Source organism: Dermacentor variabilis, chromosome 3, assembly GCF_050947875.1.
Source record: "Dermacentor variabilis isolate Ectoservices chromosome 3, ASM5094787v1, whole genome shotgun sequence".
Taxonomy (NCBI): domain Eukaryota; kingdom Metazoa; phylum Arthropoda; class Arachnida; order Ixodida; family Ixodidae; genus Dermacentor; species Dermacentor variabilis.
In genome coordinates, this window is record NC_134570.1 from 20,638,952 (window position 1) to 20,662,407 (window position 23,456).

General features: G+C 46.5%; 1 protein-coding gene across 1 annotated transcript in view; it reads left to right on the forward strand.

The window, feature by feature from the left end:
• Positions 1–23,456, forward strand: part of LOC142575246 (uncharacterized) — a 208,438-nt gene that overhangs the window by 162,273 nt on the left and 22,709 nt on the right. Inside the window, exons 5-6 of the mRNA XM_075684432.1 lie at positions 6,436–6,489; positions 7,945–7,998. Coding sequence (XP_075540547.1) covers positions 6,436–6,489; positions 7,945–7,998 — 108 coding nt within the window. The remainder of the gene's footprint in view (positions 1–6,435; positions 6,490–7,944; positions 7,999–23,456) is intronic.

Consider the following 23,456-nt stretch of genomic DNA (forward strand, 5'->3'; position numbering starts at 1 on the left):
TATTCCCTTTACCCCTTTCCCCAGCACAGGGTAGCCAGCCGGTACTCACACTGGCCAACCTCCCTGTCTTTCCTCTTCTTTGTCTCCCTCCCGCTGTTTTACACATTGAAACACAAAACCAACTGGAATACCAATGCATTTGCATAGATACTTTGAAAATTAATATCTCGGAACTGGTGCTGTCAAGAGAACTTCTTCCAAGCGGATATGCCGTGCGAGCTCAGCGGCTATAATTCGTAGAGTGGACTTTGTAGCATAAAGTAATTAATGGAAATGTTAATTATCATAATTACGTTAATTATTCATTCGAACATTTTGATTTCTTCTAGAAGTAATGGCCGCCTCATCGAGCAATTTAGATCAAGGGTTATAATTTGATTATCTGCCACGGGCAATGTTTTAAACATTTATTAGAGCTAAAAAAAGCACCCTGTATTACGATTGGCCAGCGGGGGCAGTGGCCTTCTAGCCTCTCCTGCACCACTGTGACGAATCGCTTCGTGAAGCTAACAATGCGTCACCCTCGGACAGACCTGCGGCGATAGCAGGCGGACGCAGGTTTGGCGGGTCGAATGTTGTTTGTTGGTTCACTGTCACCGTCACGGATGATGGGATCGAGAAACTCCTGGAAAAAGCGGTGTCCTACGGCGTTTCCTCACGGACTCTGGTAACCGCCAGGGTCGTCTGACAGGCGCTCCAGCTACCTGCTGGGTAATCCCAGGAACCAAAACGCGCCAGCTTGAGTAACGCGCGACAATCCCCGTCTACGAAGCTCCCCTTCTTTCTGTGTGTTCAGTGAAAAAAGGCGCTGGAGTGATTACGTGAACCCTCGCCGTCAACGCGAGTTCTTCGACGACTTTGGACACTCCGTTTGGACGAAGGTGGGAAAGCAAATTTCTTGGCCTAGGAATCTAGGGAAGACAGAGGAGGGTTTAAGCGGAATTTTTTCGGCTCCTCGGTGTGCTACAATCCAGTCATGCTAGACTGATAAGGTGTAACGTTCTCCACTCCTCATGTAGATAATGTAAATAAATCCAGTAATCCTCGGTCTCGATGAGAACATGTTCCTCCCTTCAACAGCGTCGTTAGCGTGGATGAGTCGGACGACGGTATGGGCCAGCTGCCCCTTTTGATATGCCCTACCCCAACTCTTACACCTGTTTGCGGGGTAGTGAGATCCAATCGAGGGTCCAAGGGAGCGATAAGGTTAAAGAATTAAGCTGTGAACTCAACAGATTTTCGGAAAATAATATCCACGCACCATGCTCGAGGCAAATATAGATTTTTTTTCCAGGTCGCTCCAGTCCTTGCAACATCGACAAAAGGGAAACCACGAGACCTCCTGATATGACGAGCCACCGCACTGCAAGAACTCCAAAGTTTCCAACACAATATCACAAATGCACGCAATAAATGCACATAACACACACTCTCTATGTGATTGGTGTCGTACTGGTCAAGGGTGCTGAACAAGTTCACGGTATATTTCTCTAACGAAGACCCATGTTGGAATGCTATAGAGAACCTAATGGCAGGAAATCAGTCGATAGGTAAAAACTGCCGCTGTTTTATTTTTGCAAAGTGTCACTACCACGTTCAACATATTGCCGTGACCCATTTGACATGCACTGACAAAATAAAATAAAGAAAGGTGCTGTTCAGTGTGAACCACCATTGCTATGTAACCCTACATCGTCGCAAGATCTTCACGCAGGGAATGATTTAGTGTGCGGCTCACTTTCAAAGGTAGTGGTGAGTCTAGTCGTGAGCTGCTGATTAAATTGTCTTGTTATTGCGACCTGCGGGTGTCCCTGAGGAATGTCAGTGGGTAAATACAGACGCGCCCATATCCCGAGTACCGTCGATAAAGACAGCCATCCACTCATCTTAGAAACTTGCGATGACTCATCTAAATAAATCACGTCCTCCTTATCGATTCAGATCATGTTCGAAACAAGTAACGAAGTTCATTTACAAATAGAGGGTGTGTTCAGGAAAATAACCAGCAACACCTTGTTCTCCCTTCATCGTAGGTTATCCGCTCAAGTAACCATAAACTTTGTACACTCTGAAATATACCACACTGACAATCTTTAGGGCCTCAGCATAATGTCCGATTTTCTGTTCGTGTTTTCTTTCTTCCTTAAAAAGAACTTCAACAATTACACTCGAAAGGTTACTGGAAGACATATCAGAGCATAATGAAATCAGCGGCATTTGAAACTTTGAGAACGATTGTCTTCGGGAACTTACAGTGACATGAATGAAAATTGCATTAAACAGGATTTTCTTTAAAAAGGAAAGAAAGCATGGTGAAACGCTGATGTAAAAGACGGGCACTGCGACTTCGTCCTTGGCAATTCACGCGCTGTGCTCCTCAAACTGAACTGTTGCAGGCGCTTTGTCCATGCTATACGGCCATCGTTAACGAACAGTCAGTCATGAATTTACCGTGGCGTGCACTGAATTGTTTGATGAGGAGAAAAGGACCGATAGGAGGAGGAACCGCGAGAGAAGCGGCTTTGACGGAGGGAACGTGCAAATAGGGTAACCGGCGAAGTGAGGCAGCGGGAAAGAAACGGAGCGGGCGACGGACGAGGCGAGCATCGGTGGCCTCGGCTGCGCGGTGTCCCGCGGGGTCCCAAGCCGCCCGAATCCCGGGCATCCCTAATCGGACCGGTGCACGGAGTGGCACCTAACGAAGCGAGCAGCCGGCAGCGTGGAGGCGGGCTCCCTGAGGGAAATAAATAATTGTCAGCGGGAAGCCGGTGGCTTGTTTGCAAAGCGCGGCGGCGGCGACGGCGCGCGCGGTAGCCATGATTGAGGGGCGCGCGAGGGGCTCCGATGGCGCTGCCTCTGCAGCGCAGCCTAACAAGATTCCGCTAAGCACGCCACGAACGAGGCCACCAGTGCGCCGACGAGAGGCCACCGTTTCCGCAGTCGGTACGCCGGCACTCCCAGAAACTTGCGGGACGAAACATTGCGAAAAACCGCTTGTTCAACGAAGTCAAAGCTTACCATGATGCAATAACAGTTGCGTGGCTCATCCCCGCCACGTTATTCACCACGTTATTCAGCGGCAGCACGAGTAGTGTTTGTCAAACGACATTGAAACCTCAGTGGCGTTGCGCCGCTGGTAGTAGCTGTGCAGTCATGCGCTGGTGATGCCTAGGTGCCACCGCGTCAACCCGCGCTCTCCCGTACTGTAGTGTTCCCTCGCGATAAGAACAGAACGGCTCGAGTGAATGTTGACGCGTTCGCTGTTTCTCCTCCCGTCTTCGCGTCAACCGTAAGCATGACCCGACATTGCGTCACGTTCGCTCGGGCGCGTGTTTCGCTTCACCGGCTTGGCGGCTGGAGAGAGTGTTTGCGCGCTCGCAATTTCTTCTCGCGTCATCGCTCGAAGCGACGTGAAACAAAAACCCGCTGGATTTCGCGCTATGCGAGCGTTGGAAAATGTTTTGGTTCGCCGGTTTTGCAAACAGTGTCTCAACACGATGCCAAAGCCAACGTGGTGCGTTGTAGGCATGCACGCGCATCACCCGCATGCTGTCAGTGTTGGACGATATTCTTGTGCTTGATCACCACGGCTCGGCGAACGTTGACGTAAGATGCGTTCGTTGAATGTTCGCTCCGGTATGGCTTTCAAAGATCACGCCGCGTGGACAGATCAATTTTAGAACAAAAAGGACGAGCGTGCACAAACGTCACACCAGTCTAGAACGCCCACGTGACGTGACTCAGACGGTAGGACGATTGAACCTCGCACAGCGTCTGCGAGGCTCAAAGTCCGCGTGGCTGTCGCTTCTCACGAACAGTGTCTCTCAGACTAACCGATAAGCAAGCCAATTGAAACGTGCGTTAACAAAGCGAAAATGCCGTACTATGCAAACCCGCATACATATAAATTAAATTGCATGCATATTTTGTGCTCTATGGAAATACGTCGACTGCCGTCGCAGATGTTTACCGCCACTAACAAGTCTTGAAGAAAGGTTCGTTACGTCTCCGCTCTGATTGTGAGCCTTACACACTTCCCCGGCCCTCTTTAAAGGAAACCATTACAAGCATTCTAATGCTAAACGGTGACTCAAGTGAGGAAGATGTATTTCTGAAACTCTCCGAGTTTGATCCTGGTAAATAAGGATCACTTCTTACCTGAGGCAGGATTGCTAAATCGGGCCACGGGGCGAGGGACTACGGAGGTGGAAATTGTCTGGGTGCCGGCACACTCTGGGAACCCTGGGAACGAGGCGGCTCACATGAATGCTCGAGACTTCGTCAGCCGAGCAGGTGAGCCGGACGTTCCGGGGAGGTCCACGAGAGATGGGCTGTTGTCCTTTCACGACATTACTAACCATTACAAACTTGAGCGGAGAATTTATCCGCCCCCGGACAAGCAATTAGTGAAGGCGCAGAAAAGCGTCTGGCGAAGATTGCAGACGAAATCTTTTTATAACCCATACCTGTTAAACGAAATCTACCCGGACGTTCAGCCGGAATGCAAATGGTGCCAGGAACTGGCCACCTATGACACCTTATTATGGAGCTGTAGCATAGCGCCGCCACCGGCGGATATTAGTCGTGATCCTTCTCTCGAGCAGTGGGAGGCCGTGTTGGCCAGCTCAGACCCGGTCGTCCAGACCAGGGCAGCGGAGTGGGCCAACCAGGTCGCCGTCAGCCATGACCTGATGGCCATCAGCACGGAATCGTCCGCACATGCGTTCTAACGAGAATAAAGTTTTTACATCTATCCATTACGGGGGGAAATAAGGACAAGCTACTCGCCCGAACTGCACTGATTATAGAGTATCACTTTAAGTTACCACGGTTTCAACGCGAATTCTCTCAGACATGGGTCCGTTCTGTGTCAGCAAAATGCAAATAAAGCGAGATTATTTATATTTCTCTCTTTTTTGAGACACTACAGTGCAAGGCTTCTCTTATGGTTAAGTACCATTCGTCATATGTTGACAAAACGTCTAACTGGCTTTCTTGACATGGTCGCGTAACTTTCGGCAGTCGACATTTCTAAGTATTCAGTCAACGTTGAAACATCCGGTATTAAAGCGTTGGGCTCGCGCCTCGAAGATGCAAAGTACGCTGGGAGAGCACCGGAAAAATTTTGACCACCAGCTGTGCTTTCTGAGGTGCATTAGTTAAGATGCGCAACCGCTTGTGTATGTACCCCTGCTTGATGTGGCCACTCTGGTTGGCATTTGAACTCGCCTCGTCGTTCGAACAACGAGGCACCGTAGCAGCTGACCCATCGCGTCTTACACGCTATCACAGTGGCACATTGAAAAATGTAAAGCAGTTGGTTTTGCGTATACGGGTTTTATACCGGTGTCACTTGGTCATATTCGATAGCGATCGGGCCCGATTCGGATTGAACTCGATTCGGATCAAGTGCTGCTACATGGTAACTTTTGAATGCGATTTTGCCAGATATGGATCCATGCAAACGCTATCCGTGAACCGCGATCGAGCCTCTTGATCGCAATGGTAGACTGGCAACCATGTTGTTGCAGACGATCAGCAGAGATCACCAGAACGACAAGGATAAACAAATATTTCGTTGAAAATAAAACAAAGGAGTTTTGTATAACAAGTTTCAGAGCCTATTCTACAAACTTGATACGCGCTTTGGACTTGCTAACAACTGGTGCCTTTGAGCTCACCCAAACTCGATCCGGATCATTGGACAGTGCATCAGCAATCATGGTCGATCACCATCAAGAAATTCCATCCTTAACGGGCCCTGATCGTGATCGAAAGTGATCGTGTGACATCGGTCTCCCAGCAAACCACCTGAGCCATGAAAGAGATGTCGGACTAGACGGTTTCAGTTTAATTTTCAATACATTTTCTTTTAGAAGCATCGTATAAGAACGTGGTCACCGCTTCTCTCGGGAATAGAGCTCACGACCCAGTGGTGGCGAGTTCCATTTCCGCGAGCCATTTAACGCTATCGCAGCTGAGCGACGACTGCTGTTGGTATTTAAGGCGTCTAATAATAATAATATTTGGGGTTTTACGTGCCAAAACCACTTTCTGATTATGAGGCACGCCGTAGTGGAGGACTCCGGAAATTTAGACCACCTGGGGTTCTTTAACGTGCACCTAAATCTAAGCACACGGGTGTTTTCGCATTTCGCCCCCATCGAAATGCGGCCGCCGTGGCCGGGATTCGATCCCGCGACCTCGTGCTCAGCAACCCAACACCATAGCCACTGAGCAACCACGGCGGGTATTTTTAAGGCGTCTAAGAAACACGTTTGTTCCATCGTATAGCCATGATTCGGATAAATGGGAACATAGTCATGGTTATCAAAATCCAACTGAATCTTGTATACGTTATCTGCCGAACTCATCTTTTGCTGCGGTCTAATTGCTCTTGCAGCGTAGATGATTCATTATTCATTCTTCTCGCAGGTATTCCTGGAATGCCGGGACCACGTGGTCCTCCAGGCCTGCCCGGGCCACCAGGTGAGTAGGACCCGTGTGTATACGCACACTCGGACGCCAAGAACGTTGCCGCAGTAATTATTTCTTCCGGCTGTTTGTACTGAAAGTCAAAGCTGTTTTCTACCTTAGAGCTGCCAATTACATTCAGAGAAAATAGGATTCACTCCCAATTTATGGCTGTATTATGCATCTGTATTGGTGGTAGTTTAAAAAGTGCGTTTTAATTAATCACGTGTGAAGCGCGAATTAAACAGTTAGAAAGGACTTGGCACGTTTAGAAGATAATGAAGGCTGTCTACAAGCTCCCAGTGTGTGACAGATAAATTTTACGTAAAAGTGAACGTAAGGACAGATTTGAAGAGCAGTGGGAGAAAATGGCCTTCTCCTGGGGGCGCAGTGGATCATTAAGAAACCACGCTGCTCTCAAAGAGTTCGTCTTCAGCCTCACATCCTCACAACCTGTCCACGAAATCAATTTTACGTTGAAAATCTTGCTCGCTTAAAAGCGAACTTTTGAAGATTGATGACTTAGTGAAAATTTGCTGTGTTAAGTCGATCTTATGCGAGCTGCCTAAATGAAGGACGTTTCAATCGCAGTTACTGATGCAAAATTATTTGTATTGCAACAGGATCCAAACACGGTCATACCTACTATAAGTTAATTTAAAGCATCTTGAACATATCCTGCAAGTATGCTAGCTTTCATAACGGCAAATATTTTCTCATTTTTATGGGTAGGTTTCACTGCTTGCCCTAAATAATGGTAATTTCCCCTAAATAGCTTATGTGGGGCCCAAAAGTGTGCATCAGTTGGAGTAAGGTTCACACAGGAGTAAAATATACCTCGCTCCGGAGTCATGCCTCATTTTAAGCTCCGTGTAACACGCTTAACATGACAAAACGATAGCATTAATGCTACAGTCCAACTTAACTAAAGGTAACCAAAAAAGTTAAAACAGCGGCGGCCCTTCCCACTCTTTAAGGTTAAGAGCACTGCGTACCTATAAAATAATAAAAATGCGGTCTTTATGGAATAGAATGTGTTTAGAGCAAATGAGTTCTACCGAAAGCAAGAGAAAGTAGCTTTCCTTCAATCCACTCGTTTAGATGTCTTGCATAGTGTGATTCACGTAGGTGACGCGTATATAGCAAGTTCGAAGCCGTTCGCATAAAACCATAATGAATGACACGGGCTTGGAGTTAGAGGCGCGCGCACGGGGGTAATTTCTTTGAGTTGCGAGTTAATGGAGAGTCTTAAGGTCTAACTAGACGTCATGCGACAGACGGTGGAAATGAGAAATATACAAAGTGATATTATGTTTGAACCTGCGTAGGAATATCTGTCGTGATTATCCAACAGAGGAGTCGGGAGTAAAAACTGGAAGACAACCGTAGCGGTGGGGGTCTGCAACTCTAATTTCGTGGCTCACCGTGCTTCTTGTACCGATTTTCGTTTCTTTTTACCTCCTTCCTCAGGAGTCCCAGGAACACGTGGGAAAAAAGGAGCGCCGGGCCATCCCGGAGCAGCCGGTGAGTATAGGGCACCACGTAAAAAACACTCGCAGATACACAGTAGTGTGTGCGTGTTCGTTGAGAACTCAGTTTTCCAGTTTATGTCACGTGAAGACAAGCTGCCGCCGCGTCAAATCTACTGTATTATATCCTACCTGCATTTAATCACACATAAACACAGGTAACTGCACGCTTTCACTTTTACTTCATTTTTATTCCGAGGCTAACCAAAAGGGAGGAAAATGTTCGGCCCCTACGTAGCCACTTTTTCACTGCAACGCACTGGTCTCTATTCCTATTCACGCGCCGTGGTGCCCCACCGGCTTTGGCGTTGCGCTGCCGAGTTCGAGGTCGCGGGTTCGAACTCGGCCGCGGCGGCAGAATTTCAATGGGGCGAAATACAAATACCCCAGCGGACGTAGATATATAATTTGTTATTGTTTCGAATTATTCTATCTTACGTGCTTTTGACCTGTCCGGTCAAAAGCACGTAAGATAGAATAATTAGATAGAAGATAGAACAGGCCGCCATTGGAATCTGAACGTGGCAACGTTTAACGTTAGAACGCTATCTAGCGAGGCGAGTCTAGCAGTGTTATTGGAGGAATTAGAGGGTAGTAAATGGGATATAATAGGGCTCAGTGAGGTTAGGAGGACAAAAGAAGCATATACAGTGCTAAAAAGCGGGCATGTACTGTGTTACCGGGGCTTAGCAGAGAGACGAGAACTAGGAGTCGGATTCCTGATTAATAAGGAAATAGCTGGTAACATACAGGAATTCTATAGCATTAACGAGAGGGTGGCAGTTCTTGTTGTGAAGCTTAATAAGAGGTACAAATTGAAGGTGGTACAAGTCTATGCCCCTACATGCAGTCATGATGACCAGGAAGTCGAAAGCTTTTATGAAGACGTGGAATCGGCGATGGGTAAAGTCAAAACAAAATACACTATACTGATGGGCGACTTCAATGCCAGGGTAGGCAAGAAGCAGGCTGGAGACAAGTCAGTGGGGGAATATGGCATAGGCTCTAGGAATAGCAGAGGAGAATTATTAGTAGAGTTTGCAGAACAGAATAATATGCGGATAATGAACACCTTTTTCCGCAAGCGAGTTAGTCGAAAGTGGACGTGGAGGAGCCCCAATGGTGAGACTAGAAATGAAATCGACTTCATACTCTGCGCGAACCCTGGCATCATACAAGATGTAGACGTGCTCGGCAAGGTACGCTGCAGTGACCATAGAATGGTAAGAACTCGAATTAGCCTAGACTTGAGGAGGGAACGGAAGAAACTGGTACACAAGAAGCCAATCAATGAGTTAGCGGTAAGAGGGAAACTAGAGGAATTCCGGATCAAGCTACAGAATAGGTACTCGGCTTTAACTCAGGAAGAGGACCTTAGTGTTGCAGCAATGCACGACAATCTCATGGGCATCATTAAGGAGTGCGCAATAGAAGTCGGTGGTAACGCCGTTATACAGGAAACCAGTAAGCTATCGCAGGAGACGAAAGATCTGATCAAGAAACGCCAATGTATGAAAGCCTCTAACCCTACAGCTAGAATAGAACTGGCAGAACTTTCTAAGTTAATCAACAAGCGTAAGACAGCGGACATCAGAAACTATAGTATGGATAGAATTGAACAGGCTCTCAGGAACGGAGGAAGCCTAAAAACAGTGAAGAAGAAACTAGGAATAGGCAAGAATCAGACGTGTGCGTTAAGAGACAAAGCCGGCAATATCGTTACCAATATGGATGAGATAGTTCAAGTGGCTGAGGAGTTCTATAGAGATTTATACAGTACCAGTGGTACCCACGACGATAGTGGAAGAGAGAATAGCCTAGAGGAATTCGAAATCCCACAGGTAACGCCAGAAGAAGTAAAGAAAGCCTTAGGAGCTATGCAAAGGGGGAAGGCAGCTGGGGAGGATCAGGTAACAGCAGATTTGTTGAAGGATGGTGGTCAGATTGTTCTAGAGAAACTGGCCACCCTGTATACGCAATGCCTCATAACCTCGAGCGTACCGGAATCTTGGAAGAACGCTAACATAATCCTAATCCATAAGAAAGGGGACGCCAAAGACTTGAAAAATTATAGACCGATCAGCTTACTGTCCGTTGCCTACAAAGTATTTACTAAGGTAATCGCAAATAGAATCAGGAACACCTTAGACTTCTGTCAACCAAAGGACCAGGCAGGATTCCGTAAAGGCTACTCAACAATAGACCATATTCACACTATCAATCAAGTGATAGAGAAATGTGCAGAATATAACCAACCCTTATATATAGCTTTCATTGATTACGAGAAAGCGTTTGATTCAGTCGAAACCTCAGCAGTCATGGAGGCATTACGGAATCAGGGCGTAGATGAGCCATATGTAAAGATACTGGAAGATATCTATAGCGGCTCCACAGCCACCGTACTCCTCCACAAAGAAAGCAACAAAATCCCTATAAAGAAAGGCGTCAGACAGGGAGATACGATATCTCCAATGCTATTCACAGCATGTTTACAGGAGGTATTCAGAGGCCTGGAGTGGGAAGAATTGGGTATAAAAGTTGATGGAGAATACCTTAGCAACTTGCGATTCGCTGATGATATTGCCTTGCTTAGTAACTCAGGGGACCAATTGCAATGCATGCTCACTGACCTGGAGAGGCAAAGCAGAAGAGTGGGTCTGAAAATTAATCTGCAGAAAACTAAAGTATTGTTTAACAGTCTCGGAAGAGAACAGCAGTTTACGATAGGTAGCGAAGCACTGGAAGTGGTAAGGGAATACATCTACTTAGGGCAGGTAGTGACCACGGATCCGGATCATGAGACTGAAATAACCAGAAGAATAAGAATGGGCTGGGGTGCGTTTGGCAGGCATTCTCAAATCATGAACAGCAGGTTGCCACTATCCTTCAAAAGGAAAGTGTATAACAGCTGTGTGTTACCAGTACTCACATATGGGGCAGAAACCTGGAGGCTTACGAAAAGGGTTCTGCTGAAATTGAGGACGACGCAACGAGCTATGGAAAGAAGAATGATGGGTGTGACGTTAAGGGATAAGAAAAGAGCAGATTGGGTGAGGTAACAAACGCGGGTAAACGACATCTTAGTTGAAATCAAGAAAAAGAAATGGGCATGGGCCGGACATGTAATGAGGAGGGAAGATAACCGATGGTCACTAAGGGTTACGGACTGGATTCCAAGGGAAGGGATGCGTAGCAGGGGGCGGCAGAAAGTTAGGTGGGCGGATGACATTAAGACGTTTGCAGGGACAACATGGCCACAATTAGTACATGACCGGGGTAGTTGGAGAAGTATGGGAGAGGCCTTTGCCCTGCAGTGGGCGTAACTAGGCTGATGATGATGATGATGATGATGATGATGATGATGATGATGATGATGATGATGATGACGACGTGCTTTTGATGTATCCTGGGAAAATGCGAGGAACGCGGGAGATGGAAATTCAAGACAATGAACAAAACGAGAACAAGGTGAAAGCAGGAGCCAACGTTTCGACAAGTGTACTTGTCTTCTTCAAGGCCTTGAAGAAGACAAGTCCTTGAAGACAAGGCCTTGAAGAAGACAAGTACACTTGTCGAAACGTTGGCTCCTGCTTTCACCTTGTTCTCGTTTTGCTCATAGTTTTGATGTATCCTGAATTATAGGTGCTTCAATTTTCTAATTTCTTCTAATTATGTGCTAATTTGGTTTCATCCGAACTTTGATTTTACTACACAGAGTCGTGTTTGCATATATTGTCACGTTCTATTGCGTTTTTCTATCAAATTCTTGTAAGAGTATGTTCACGTGCCCCCCTTTGTAATACCCTCTTCCAGAGGGCGTCTAGGGGTATTTTGAATAAATAAATAAATAAATAAATAAATAAATAAATAAATAAATAAATAAATATGTGCACGTTAAAAAGAAAAATATTTTTTCTTTATATAGTTCTTTTTTTTTAGTTTCGTCCTAATGTCAGAAACTAGAATGCGCGAAGCTATTCATCTTGCAGCATTATAATATTCGACTGGTAGCTCCCGAGGACTCGTCATTTACAATTTTTGCCAGCAATGTTAACCTTGATGAAGTTAAAGTTTTGATGAAGAAACTTTGCTGGCCAAAAAAAGAGCCTGGAAAAAAGCTTTGCTGAATGTTTCTTGCTGCTGACAGTGGGAAAAGTCGTAAAGAAGGTCTCGCCCGGAAAGAGAGCACCGCTAATTTAGACTTCGTTTACAAGCATCATAGGAATGCTTAACTGCAACGCTTTCAATTCCTACGCTTACACGTATTGTTCTCTATTTCCCATACAACAAGCGCAACTTTACTAGGTGGGCCTCACTTTTTCTTTCATTCTGAACAATAATGAAAATTCGTAATGAACCTAGGTGCTGCGAGAGGAGGCAAAGTTAGTTTTATGGCACTTGAAGCTGGCCCTGGAGCGTCCTAATGCGTTAAACATATACAACGGAACGTTTTATTGTTGTCGTTTTTAACTTAATAGGCGACGATTGTGCACAGACGATTTCTTGCAGTTGCTTTACAAAATAAAGAAGACTGGTTCGTACTATTCTGCTTTTTCTTTTGTTCTTTATCTTCTGCGCAGACAGGGGGCAACACATATTTTTAGACAACGAGAGTGTCACAGAAGCTTCACGCAACGTGGTATCTTAAACTCGATTACGAGAGAGACCGCTGAATTCAGACTCTAGCGCTCTGTCCTGTCCCAACTTTCTTTCCGTTAGTCTTGTTAGCGCTAGTAACTATGTCACAACAAATCCATCAACACCAACTAGTCCAACTTTCTGCGTTAATTAGTCACACGATAGCTTCGGCGACAGCACTGCGGCCTCTTGACCAACATGCAAAGCCCTCTGGCTGACCTCCAACGCGGAGCCGGTGACCCGCGATGCGATAAGCAAAGATAAAGGAATTACTGGTTTAAGAAGGAAGCGCAAAGAAGGTATTGTCTATTTGTGTGAGGTATACGGAAGGTAGATTTTATTTTATGATTATTGATAATCACGCTTCACTGCGAAAATTCGAGACTCCTATGATTGTGTAGCTGCGCGACTATCGCCTCCGATGCAGGCGAAGAAAAAGAGAGGCTCACGTGCAGGTGGCACGAGAACAGGACACGCAGCGCGCTCGACCTGAGCGGCCGCTCCCGAGATGCCGCGATGACTGGCCGACCTAAACAGACCATAGCCACGCAGCGGCTAACTCTTCGCGCCGCCTCCCACAAACTGGTAACCCAGCTGAGGAAACCAGGGGCGGGTTGTACGAACATTTAATAACCAAAAGAATAACGAATTTAAGAACGCGTTCTTGTGCGGACTATGCGTTGTCTATAGGACAACACGTTCTTAAATTCGTTATTATTTTCGTTATTAAATCTTGGTGCAAGCCGCTCCTGGTTTCTTCAGCTCAAGAATCACTTCTACGTTAACAAAATGAGTGACCAACACTTGCGCTGTCTCCACGCAAGTCCTGCGCTGCCACACGGTCTACCTTTGGAGCTCCGCTACAGGTCCGGGCATCAGCGAGAATCTGCGGCAGGTCGCGATTTCGCGCTACGTTATCACTGTGGCTGCGATTCGCTCATAGCCTACGCTGCTGTGCTGCCTGGTACATCTCTCTCGGACTGCGTGAACCCTGCTTCTTCTTCTTTTATGGGGTTTTACGTGCCAAAAACCACTTTCTGGTTATGAGCCACGCCGTAGTGGAGGACTCCGGAAATTTCATCCACCTGGGGTTCTTTAATGTGCAATTAAATCTAAGTACACGGGTGTTTTCACATTTCGCTCCCATCGAAATGAGGCCGCCGTGGCCTGGATTCGATCCCGCGACCTCGTTCTCAGCAGCCCAACACCATAGCCACTGAGCAACCATAGCGGGTGGATTGCGTGAACCCGGCACTATCAACGACGACACTATCTACACACTGTGCGTGGACTTTACCATTGAACTTTATTCCGATCGTGCTTCGCACTAGGAGGGGTGCCCTGTGCAGGCATGTCTGTCGCCTCCAAAGCAGGTGAAGAAGGTTGGCTCACGTGCAGATAGCGCGAGAATATAGAACACGCTATACCTATTGCGCACTCAACCTGTGCGCAATAGGTATAGATTCCGCTGCGCCATGACTGACCGGCATAAATAAACCGTGGCTACGCGGCGGCTAACTATTCGCGCCGCCTACCACAAACTGGTAACCCGGACGACCGAGCCCAGCCGTGCCAACGTCAACCCACAATGGTTGCGTCGCTGACTGATGCTGAGCACCTCGCCGCACGCCACCGCACGAGAACGGCTGCGAAACTCCCCTCACCAGCTTCGCTGTGAAAATATTTTTCCGCCTTGTCCTCGGTACACCCCACAAAAGCTCTTGCTCTAAAGTGCATGCACTAGTGCGAAACAACGAACAGCGACTTTGGGAGCAGTCGACCTTGGAAGGTCGCCTTACATGGTCGTCGCAACAAAAGACGCCAGGAGCAGTACTTAGTTTTCTACTCTCAAGTGACTGACTAAACGACTGCCACACTCCCACCTTATTTTAGAGTGCTCACGTATCCATAGCTTCTCTCGTTACCACAGTTTTAAACGCGCCAGTAACCCGCCACGGTGGCTTAGCGGAAATAGTGTCCTGCTAAGTTCGAGGTCCGCGGATCAACTCTCGGCGGCGGCGGCCGCATTTTGATGGGGGCGAAATGCAAAAACGCCCGTATCTCGGGAATGGGGCCACGTTAAAGATCCCCTGGTGGTTAAAATTAGTCCGGATTTCCCCACTAAGGCGTACCTCATAATCAAATCAAGGTGTGGCACTGAAAACCCCAAAATTAATTCATTCAAACGGCCCAGTAACGACTTCAATTGTGTCACCGGGTTATTCATGTGTTTGTTTGGGAGAGCGATATCGTGGGGATAGCGCGCAGGCGACTATATATATATATATATATATATATATATATATATATATATATATATATATATATATATATATATATATATATATACGAGAAGAAAGGGGGTTAACCGAGGGGCCCGATTTGTATTACTCATATCATATGCGAAGGTTGTGGGTTCGGTCTCCACCTGCGGCAAGTTGTTTTTTCATCCACTACAATTTCCAATAATTTATCGTTTCTTTATTTCATTTATTAAGCACTAGTAATTTCCCCTATGTTGTCCTTGGTGTCATAACTGTTTAAGGCTATTAGCGCAGCTCAGGACGAGCAAAAAAGGAAAGAGGTAGGGGTAATCAAAGGGAGCGGAAAACAGGCTGAGCGCTACCCCTACCTCTTTCCTTTTTTGCTCGTCCTGAGCTGCGCTAATAGCCTTAAACAGTTATGACATACCAACTCGCCCAAACTGCCACGCTTTTGTCCTTGGTGTCAGTGTTTGTTGGCTTCTTATGATATGACTAGTATATATATATATATATATATATATATATATATATATATATATATATATATATATATATATATATATATATATATATATATATGGTGCACCTCAATCACCAATGTTAACCATGATAGAGTGTACAAGCGCGACTGAACGAGGACGTAGAAAAAAAACAGATACACAGAGACAGCGCTGTCTCTGTGTATCTGTTTCTTTGTACGTCCTCGTTCAGTCGCGCTTGTACACGCTATCATGGATTCTAACCAACTAGCCCGCCAACGTGTTTTAACCAAAGTTAACCGCTTCCACTAAGTAATGCAAAAGAAACGAAAAGAAAGGCAGAAAAACTATTCGAGTGGAAAAATCATTACATAGTTTAGTTCAGGGATAGCTTGCTATACAACATGCATAATCAGAGCGCAATGTATCGGCAACACGCGAACGTCAAGTTCAGAGCTTTGTTCACCAACCAGTCTTGCTTTGCTGTTTATCGCGTCGCCATCATATATTAACGATTGTTCCTTACTGATGTTATTCAATCCGAGGCACGGTCGCACTTCCTGCTACAAAAGTTAATCTAAGGAGCGTATCACAAACCCTAACGCTACCATTCCCCTCTATTAGCGAGCTCGATGCGTGGCTTCTTGGCAATGGCCCCAGGAGGAACACTCAGCGCCTCCACACACTCAAAAGTCGCACATAAATTTGCACCTTGCACGGCGACCCTAATTTACTTGGCCGCAAGCCACACATACGAATATTTTTTAAAACAAAACTCGTAAAGACTTTGCGACTACTCCTTTGTCTTTACAGCCTCTTAAACGAAGGAAAGGCGAAATAACGACAGAGAGAGAGAGAGAGAGAGAGAGTTGTGACCGCAAAGTTAATTTAGCATCCAGCTGCGGGGCGAGGGGGGGGGGGGGGGGGCTCTCGAGCCTCCAACGCGTGCCCCTCATAACTTATTACGCCCGCACCACTCCACACGCAGGCAGCGACGCTCACTGTCTCCGCACCGAGCTGGCTTCGCTGTTTTAGACGGCACGAAGCATTGCTCTCGGTGCCGAGACGTAAAGAAGACGGGAGCGCCGCGTGGAGAGAAATATTTTTGGGCGGGAAAAACAAACGACGAGCCGCAGCCTCGTAGGGGCTGGCTGCTCCAGCGCCGCGGCGGTGGCAAGTCGCGAACGCGCCTCACGCGAAGAAAAATGATGCCCCGAATGCTGCGGGGTTCGGCGAGGTTAACAGAGACGCGAAAAGGACGAGAGGCGTGCCGCGCGGCGCGCCGAGCGAAGAAAGCAGCGCGCGCTTTACTGCACGCGCCAACGACGCGGCGGCGCGCTCTGTCGACTGCTGGCTCGGTGCCCGCACGGAGCCCATCTAATTTGCGCGAGAACTGCGCGTTACTATTTTTCGTTCTTTCTAAAATACATATATTCTCGCTTCTTATCGCTCTTTATCTAGACACCCGACCGTCTCTTTGTTTTCTTTTCTCTCTTCCGTGCACAACAATCCTTTACCGCTCCGTTTGCGTGCCCCTCAGAATACGTCAGACGAGTAATAAAGAGAGAGAGAAAGCGACCAAAGAAAAATGGATGGACGGCGGGTAACTCAAAGCGCCGGGCCACCGCGCGCCCGCTCCGTTCCCTGCGCATTATACTAGCATAGCTGCGGCGTGCCCCTTCCGCAACAGCAGCACTTCGCGTGTAGGCTTCCGCCGCACCGTGCCAAAGTTGGACTGAACAATGCCACTTTGGAGAGAACCGGCGGTTGGCCTCGGTCCGCTGCGGGCGCGGAAAAATAGAACAGAAGCAGCGAGAAAAGGCCGAAGCATTTCTCCACCGATGACCGTCGCCCCAACGGCTTTACGAGTTCGCAGGCACCCGAATGATGCGCCTCCCTCTCTCCACGCACGACTCGGGACCGCTTTTTCAGCGTAGCAAGCCAAGCGCGCGGCTCTCCCTTTGGCTCGGCTCTGCAAATGAGCTGTAACACGACTTGCGCCCAGACCTCTTCCACCCCTCCCGCTTGCGACTCTGCTACGCCGCGTTGGCTAAAGAGAGACCGCGGCGCAGACAAAGACACGCCAACTACGCGAATGTAGATCGAGCAAAATAGAAGAAACTACGGTACGCGGTTCGAAAAGTGCGTCGCTATGCCGTCGTCGATAGGAGGAGGGCGTGCGCGCTGTTGGGCGAGCAAAGCCCACCGCAAGAGTTCGCCGGGGCGTCGTTCTGCTTGGGAAGCAGCTACGGAAGGGGATCGAGCGAGCGCACAGAGAGGGATGCAATCCCGCCTTTGCTGATTCCGTCTAGAACAACAATAAATTGGAGTGGATTAGCGGCGCGCGCTCACGCCACCGGCGCTATATAGCTGCGCACGGGGGCCCTGCGGTTCTTGTGTCGGTTTCAGCGGAGGCATTCCTCACGCGATTCCCAGTCGGGGTGTTTTCTTTTCCTTTCAGTACAGCGGCTTCTGCGCGAGGCAGCCAACTTTGCCGAGGGTTTACCGCAAAGCCTCGGCTTCTACTGCGGCCTCTCTCTCTCTCTCTCTCTCTCTCTCTCTCTCTCTCTCTCTCTCTCCCCGCCTTTTCCCGACCCCTGCTCGAGGCTGTCGGCACGTGTGTGTTTTATGTATTCACAATATTTCTTTCCCCGAGCAGCGTTACGCGTCTCTCCTTTGTATACAGCTGGCAGCCATTGTTGTCTAGCCCGAAGAGCCTGTTCTCGGCCGCTTTGATGTCAGGACCCCTTTAAGGAGAGCCTCGCTTTCTTTTCTTTGTTCTCTCCAGCCTTCGTGTGCCTCCCTCCAAATTCGAACTGAGCCGCCAAACCCGCATAACGTCGAGAAAAAAAGATGGATGTCGTATATAACCAAGAACATTCTATAGCATTGGCTTCTTTCGAGTGCGACGTCTACTAAGTCCAAGCAAATTTCTTTTCTCTGCGTTAGCGTCTGTAGCGTCATCGTGCGGCGTGGTGGAAAGGTACGCTGCCAATTTTTTATGGGACTTACGCAGCCTGGCCGTGCGCTTCTTTCTCGCAGCGCCCGCCTCGTCTATTCCCCGCGCAGTGACTGGCTTTGCGCACGTTTTCCTTCATTGCGTGGCGTTTTTCTTCTCTATACTGTGCAGTGAACGCTGTCTCTTCCGGTGGCCTTCAGGGAAGCTCCATACCGCCTGTATTTCTCCCCTTCTCCTTACTAGAGCTCTTTGCAGATAAATGACAGCTGTTCGATGTTTCTGGGCGTCCGCCTGGCCTGTCGAATTATGCTTTTGCCATATAAATATCCTCAGTATCGTGATGCTGCAAAGTGAAACAGTCCTTTACTTGTGCTACACTCTTAAACAAATGTACACGTTGTGGGTCGTATCTTGCCACACTACAAATATCGTCATCGGTCTTGCTTGCCTTTCCTTTCTTGAAGACTCTGCGCTCGCTATTTTCCTGACGAGAATGCTGTCGTGCTGATAACGCGCATGCCGTTCGTGACTTGGGAGTACCGGCTAAAGTGGCGTTAAAGAAAGGAAATACGGACAAGACGGATGACGATTATTGTTGTGTGGCAAGATACAACCAAAAGGGTGTAATTTTGCTTACAATCTAAAAAGAACTTTACACCTTTTGAGTCGTATCTTGCCTCACAACAATAAGCGTCATCTATCTTGTCCGCATTCCCTTTCTTTAACGTTGCCAGCCGGGTACTTCCCAGCAACGAGCAAGCGCGTTATCAGCATGACATAGCATTGCCGAGAGGAAAATAGCGGGCGGGGCGTTTTCAAGAAAGGAAACGCAAGCAAGGCAGATGACGATTATCGTTGTGTGGCAGATATACACTCCAAAGGGTATAAACTTTTTTTAGATCTTATAAAACTCTTAAACAAATGTACACTCTTTGGGGTGTACATTTGCCACACAAAAATAACCGTCATCTTCCTTGCTTGCGTTTCCTTTCTTGAAAGCGCTGCGCTCGCTACACTCTAAGAACAGTTTACACCCTTTGGCTTGCCCCTTCTGCCACACAAAAACAATCGTCATCTGCCTTGATGCGTTTCCTTTCTTTATCGCTGCGAGCCCAGAACTTTCGAGTAACGAATGGCACGCGCGTTATCAGCATAGAACAGTTTACACCCTTTGGAGTGCCCCTTCTGATAACGCGCGTGCCGTTCGTCACTGGAAAGTTCCGGGCTTGCAGCGATAAAGAAAGGAAACGCATCAAGGCAGATGACGATTGTTTTTGTGTGGCAGAAGGGGCAAGCCATAGGGTGTAAACTGTTCTTAGAGTGTATCACTCTTGCTCTCCAAAAACAGTTGCCCCCTTTGAGGTTTATATCTGCCACACAACAATAATCGTCATCTGCCTTGCTTGCGTTTCCTTTCTTGAAAACGCCGCGCCCGCTACTTTCCTGTCGGCAATGCTTTGTCATGCTGATAACGCGCATGCCGTTCGTTACGGGAAAATACCGGGCTCGCAGCATTAAAGAAAGGAAATGCGTACAAGACAGATGACGCTTATCGTTGTGTGGCAAGATATGACTCACTGGGTGTAAACTTTTCTTAGAGTGTACACTCTTAGGCAAAGTTACACCCTTTCGAATGCCCCTTCTGCCACGCAACAATAATCGTTATCTGCCTTGATGCGTTTCCTTTCTTGAAAACGCCGCGCCCGCTACTTTCCTGTCGGGAATGCTATCAAGCTGATAACGCGCATGCCGTTCGTTACTGGAAAGTACCGGGCTCGCAGCGTTAAAGAAAGGAAACGCATCAAGGCAGATGACGATTATCGTTGTGTGGCAGAAGGGGCAATCCAAAGGGTGTAACTTTGCCTAAGAGTGTAGATTACACTTTCAAAAAAGGTTACACCCTTTGGGGTGTAAATCTTCCACCCAAAAATAATCGTAATCTGCCTAGCTTGCGACGGAGATATATGTTTCCAGAGGAAATATAAGCAATAAGCACTTGTGCGCGTTTATAGCCAGACGAATAGAATTGTCTAATTTTCTAGGACACATAAATACGTTTGCAGGTTTTCGTAAAATGTGTGAACGTCCTTTGTCGATGAGAAAAATCCTATGTCGTCCTCATACACGTAAGTATGCTCGCCCTCTTGGGATGGGATAAAGCTCAGCAAAATATTAAACAATACTGGAGAAGATAGCGCTGCCCCCTGTGGAGCTACATTTGCCTGCTTACATGTACTCGATGAAAAGCCGTTATGAAAGTAATACAATTCTCTGCCACTTAAAAATTGCGCAATTCATGTTAGTGAATACTTAGGGAAATTCTTGTTGGCCACGTTTCCTTTAAATGCCGATATATCTTCTTCTCGTCATCGTCCTTGCAGCACGACAGATCCAGTTATACCTCATGCACTTATACCTGGTGTAGAGACCGAAACCTAACCAACATAGTAAGACTGAAGAAATAAACGACATTTTTACACGTGCCGGAACCGAACTAACACGTAAGAACGGTTTACTTCTTGAAGCGACAGTGGCAGAACCCCAATCTGTATCATTGGCCAAGAATGCGCGCGCGCACCCAGCGGCACCACACGGAACGGCTAAATCAAAGATCAAGTAAATCAAAGCAAGTGTTGAATATAATGGCCCTATTCTATTAAGAAGCCTTGGGCATTTTAAAGATCAGCTGCCATTATATGTCCCGGTATTATTATTATTATTATTATTATTATTATTATTATTATTATTATTATTATTATTATTATTATTATTATTATTATTATTATTATTATTATTATTATTATTATTATTATTATTATTATTATTATTCAGAAGAATGGTACGCTTACAGTCACTACTTTGTCGGTCTACATACAGGGGTTATGCCATGTGTCCTAGCTAACGTTAGTTAAGCAGTTCAAGAGAAAAAAATGTACTACAATAACACGGTGCAAAATACAATTATAAGACCTACGGTGTTTGGTTGTAAGATGTCTAACGACCGAACACAGCAGGCCTCAACATCTTTCTTTCTTTCTTTTCGTTGAAGAGAGTGGCTAACGTTAGCTGGGATACGGACGCCCTATATATAAGCCGGTCTACCCTCCCACTTGCATACGGCACGCAAAGAATTTCCATATATATATATATATATATATATATATATACACACTAATATTGGTGGAGTAGAGGTACACCAACGGGCTTCTAATCTGAAGGTCGTAAGTTCGAATCCTCCAGTCCTCAACACCTTCAGGTTTAGAGTGACGCCTCACACAGGCAAAAAAGAACATTTCTGAGAGCCAGTGGGGCTGTATTAGTCACGGTGCAACCAAGTTATGAAGGCCCGGCCGCTAAGCTTCAACAAAGACGCTGCCTCACCAGAGCAGGAGTTGGCCTTCCTGGTGCAGTATTCGGCCACTACGTCCCTCATGACTCCTGCAATTGACGCCTGACCCTAAGTCCCAGCGCCTGCGGAGCACATGGCCAAGGCGGTGGTCAGACCTGCGACGCGGCAGAGGTTGCTAAGTGTCTCCGGACCCGGACAGGCCGCCATTGGAAACTGACCCTGGCAACCTTCAACACCCGAACTCTGTCGGGTGAGGCTAGCTTAGCAGGGCTATTTGAGGAATTATCAGGCATAGTTTGGGATATCATTGGCCTTAGGGACGTTGGAAGAATTGGTGAGGCTTATACAGGGCTGACTAACAGCTACGTCTTCTGCTACAGAAGACTTCCAGATAGGAGACAATACGGAGTAGGATTCCTTATCCATAAAGACATAGCGGGAAACATTAACGAATTCTACAGCATTAATAAGAGGGTAGCAGTAGTCATAATGAAAATTAATAAGAGGTATAGATTAAGGGTAGTACAAGCCTACGCTCCAACATCCAGTCACGATGATGATAAAGTAGATCAGTTTTATGAAGATGTTGAATTAGGAATGAGAAAAGTGCAAACTCAGTATACTGTAGTCATGGGAGACTTCAATGCAAAAGTGGGGAAACGGCTGACTGGGGAAGAAACAGTTGGCAACTACGGCGTCCATTCTAGGAACACTAGAAGAGAAATCTTGATAGAATTTACGGAGAGGAATAAGCTCCGAATAATGAACACCTTCTTCAGAAAGTCCAGTAAAAGGAAGTGGACCTGGAAATGCCTTAATGGAGAAGCAAGAAATTAAATAGATATCATACTCTATTGTGATCCCAGCATACTGCAGGTTATAGAAGTGTTAGGTATGGTAAAGTGCACTGACAATAGTTCCGTCAAGATTAGAATTTCTCTCAATTTGCAGAAATAAATAGTAAAATTAGCCAAGAATAAAGAGGCCAACCTAGAGGCAGTAAGGATAAAAGCTGACGAATTCAGGCTGGTGCTCGCAAACAAATAAGCACGTTTAGAACAGAAGGGTGGATAACAGAAAGTTAATTAATGAAATCGTAACTAGGCTGATTTCAGAAGCAGCACTTGAAGCTGGAGGCAAGGCACCAAGGCAACCAGTAGGCAAGCTCTCCCAATTAACAAAGGACCTAATAAAGAAACGACAAAGAATGAAAGTGTCCAACTAAATAGATAAGATAGAATTCTCGGAACGGTCAAAACTGATCAACAAGAAGAAAATAAGGTATATTCCACATTATAACGTGGAAAAGATTGAGGAAGCAATAAAAAATTGCCGCAGCATGAAGTCAGTGAGAAGAAATCTTGGCATAGGACAAAGCAAAATGTATGTACTGAAAGATAAGCACGGTAATATCTTCAGAAATTTTGATAATATAGTAAAAGCAGCAGAAGAATTCTACACTGACCTGTACAGTACCCTGAACAGCCATGCAACCTTTATTCAAAGTAGCGATGAACAGCATCCAGAGGCTCCTTCTACATCTAGCGAGGAAGTCGGAAGGACCTTGCAATAGATGGCCTGGGGAAAAAGCGGCAGTCGATTTATTTATTTATTTATTTATTTATTTATTTATTTATTTATTTATTTATTTATTTATTTATTTATTTATTTATTTATTTATTTATTGAATACTGTAGACCTATTCAGGCCTATACAGGAAATTGCATACGAGTTAAAAGGACTCCGTGTTAACGAAGAACAAAG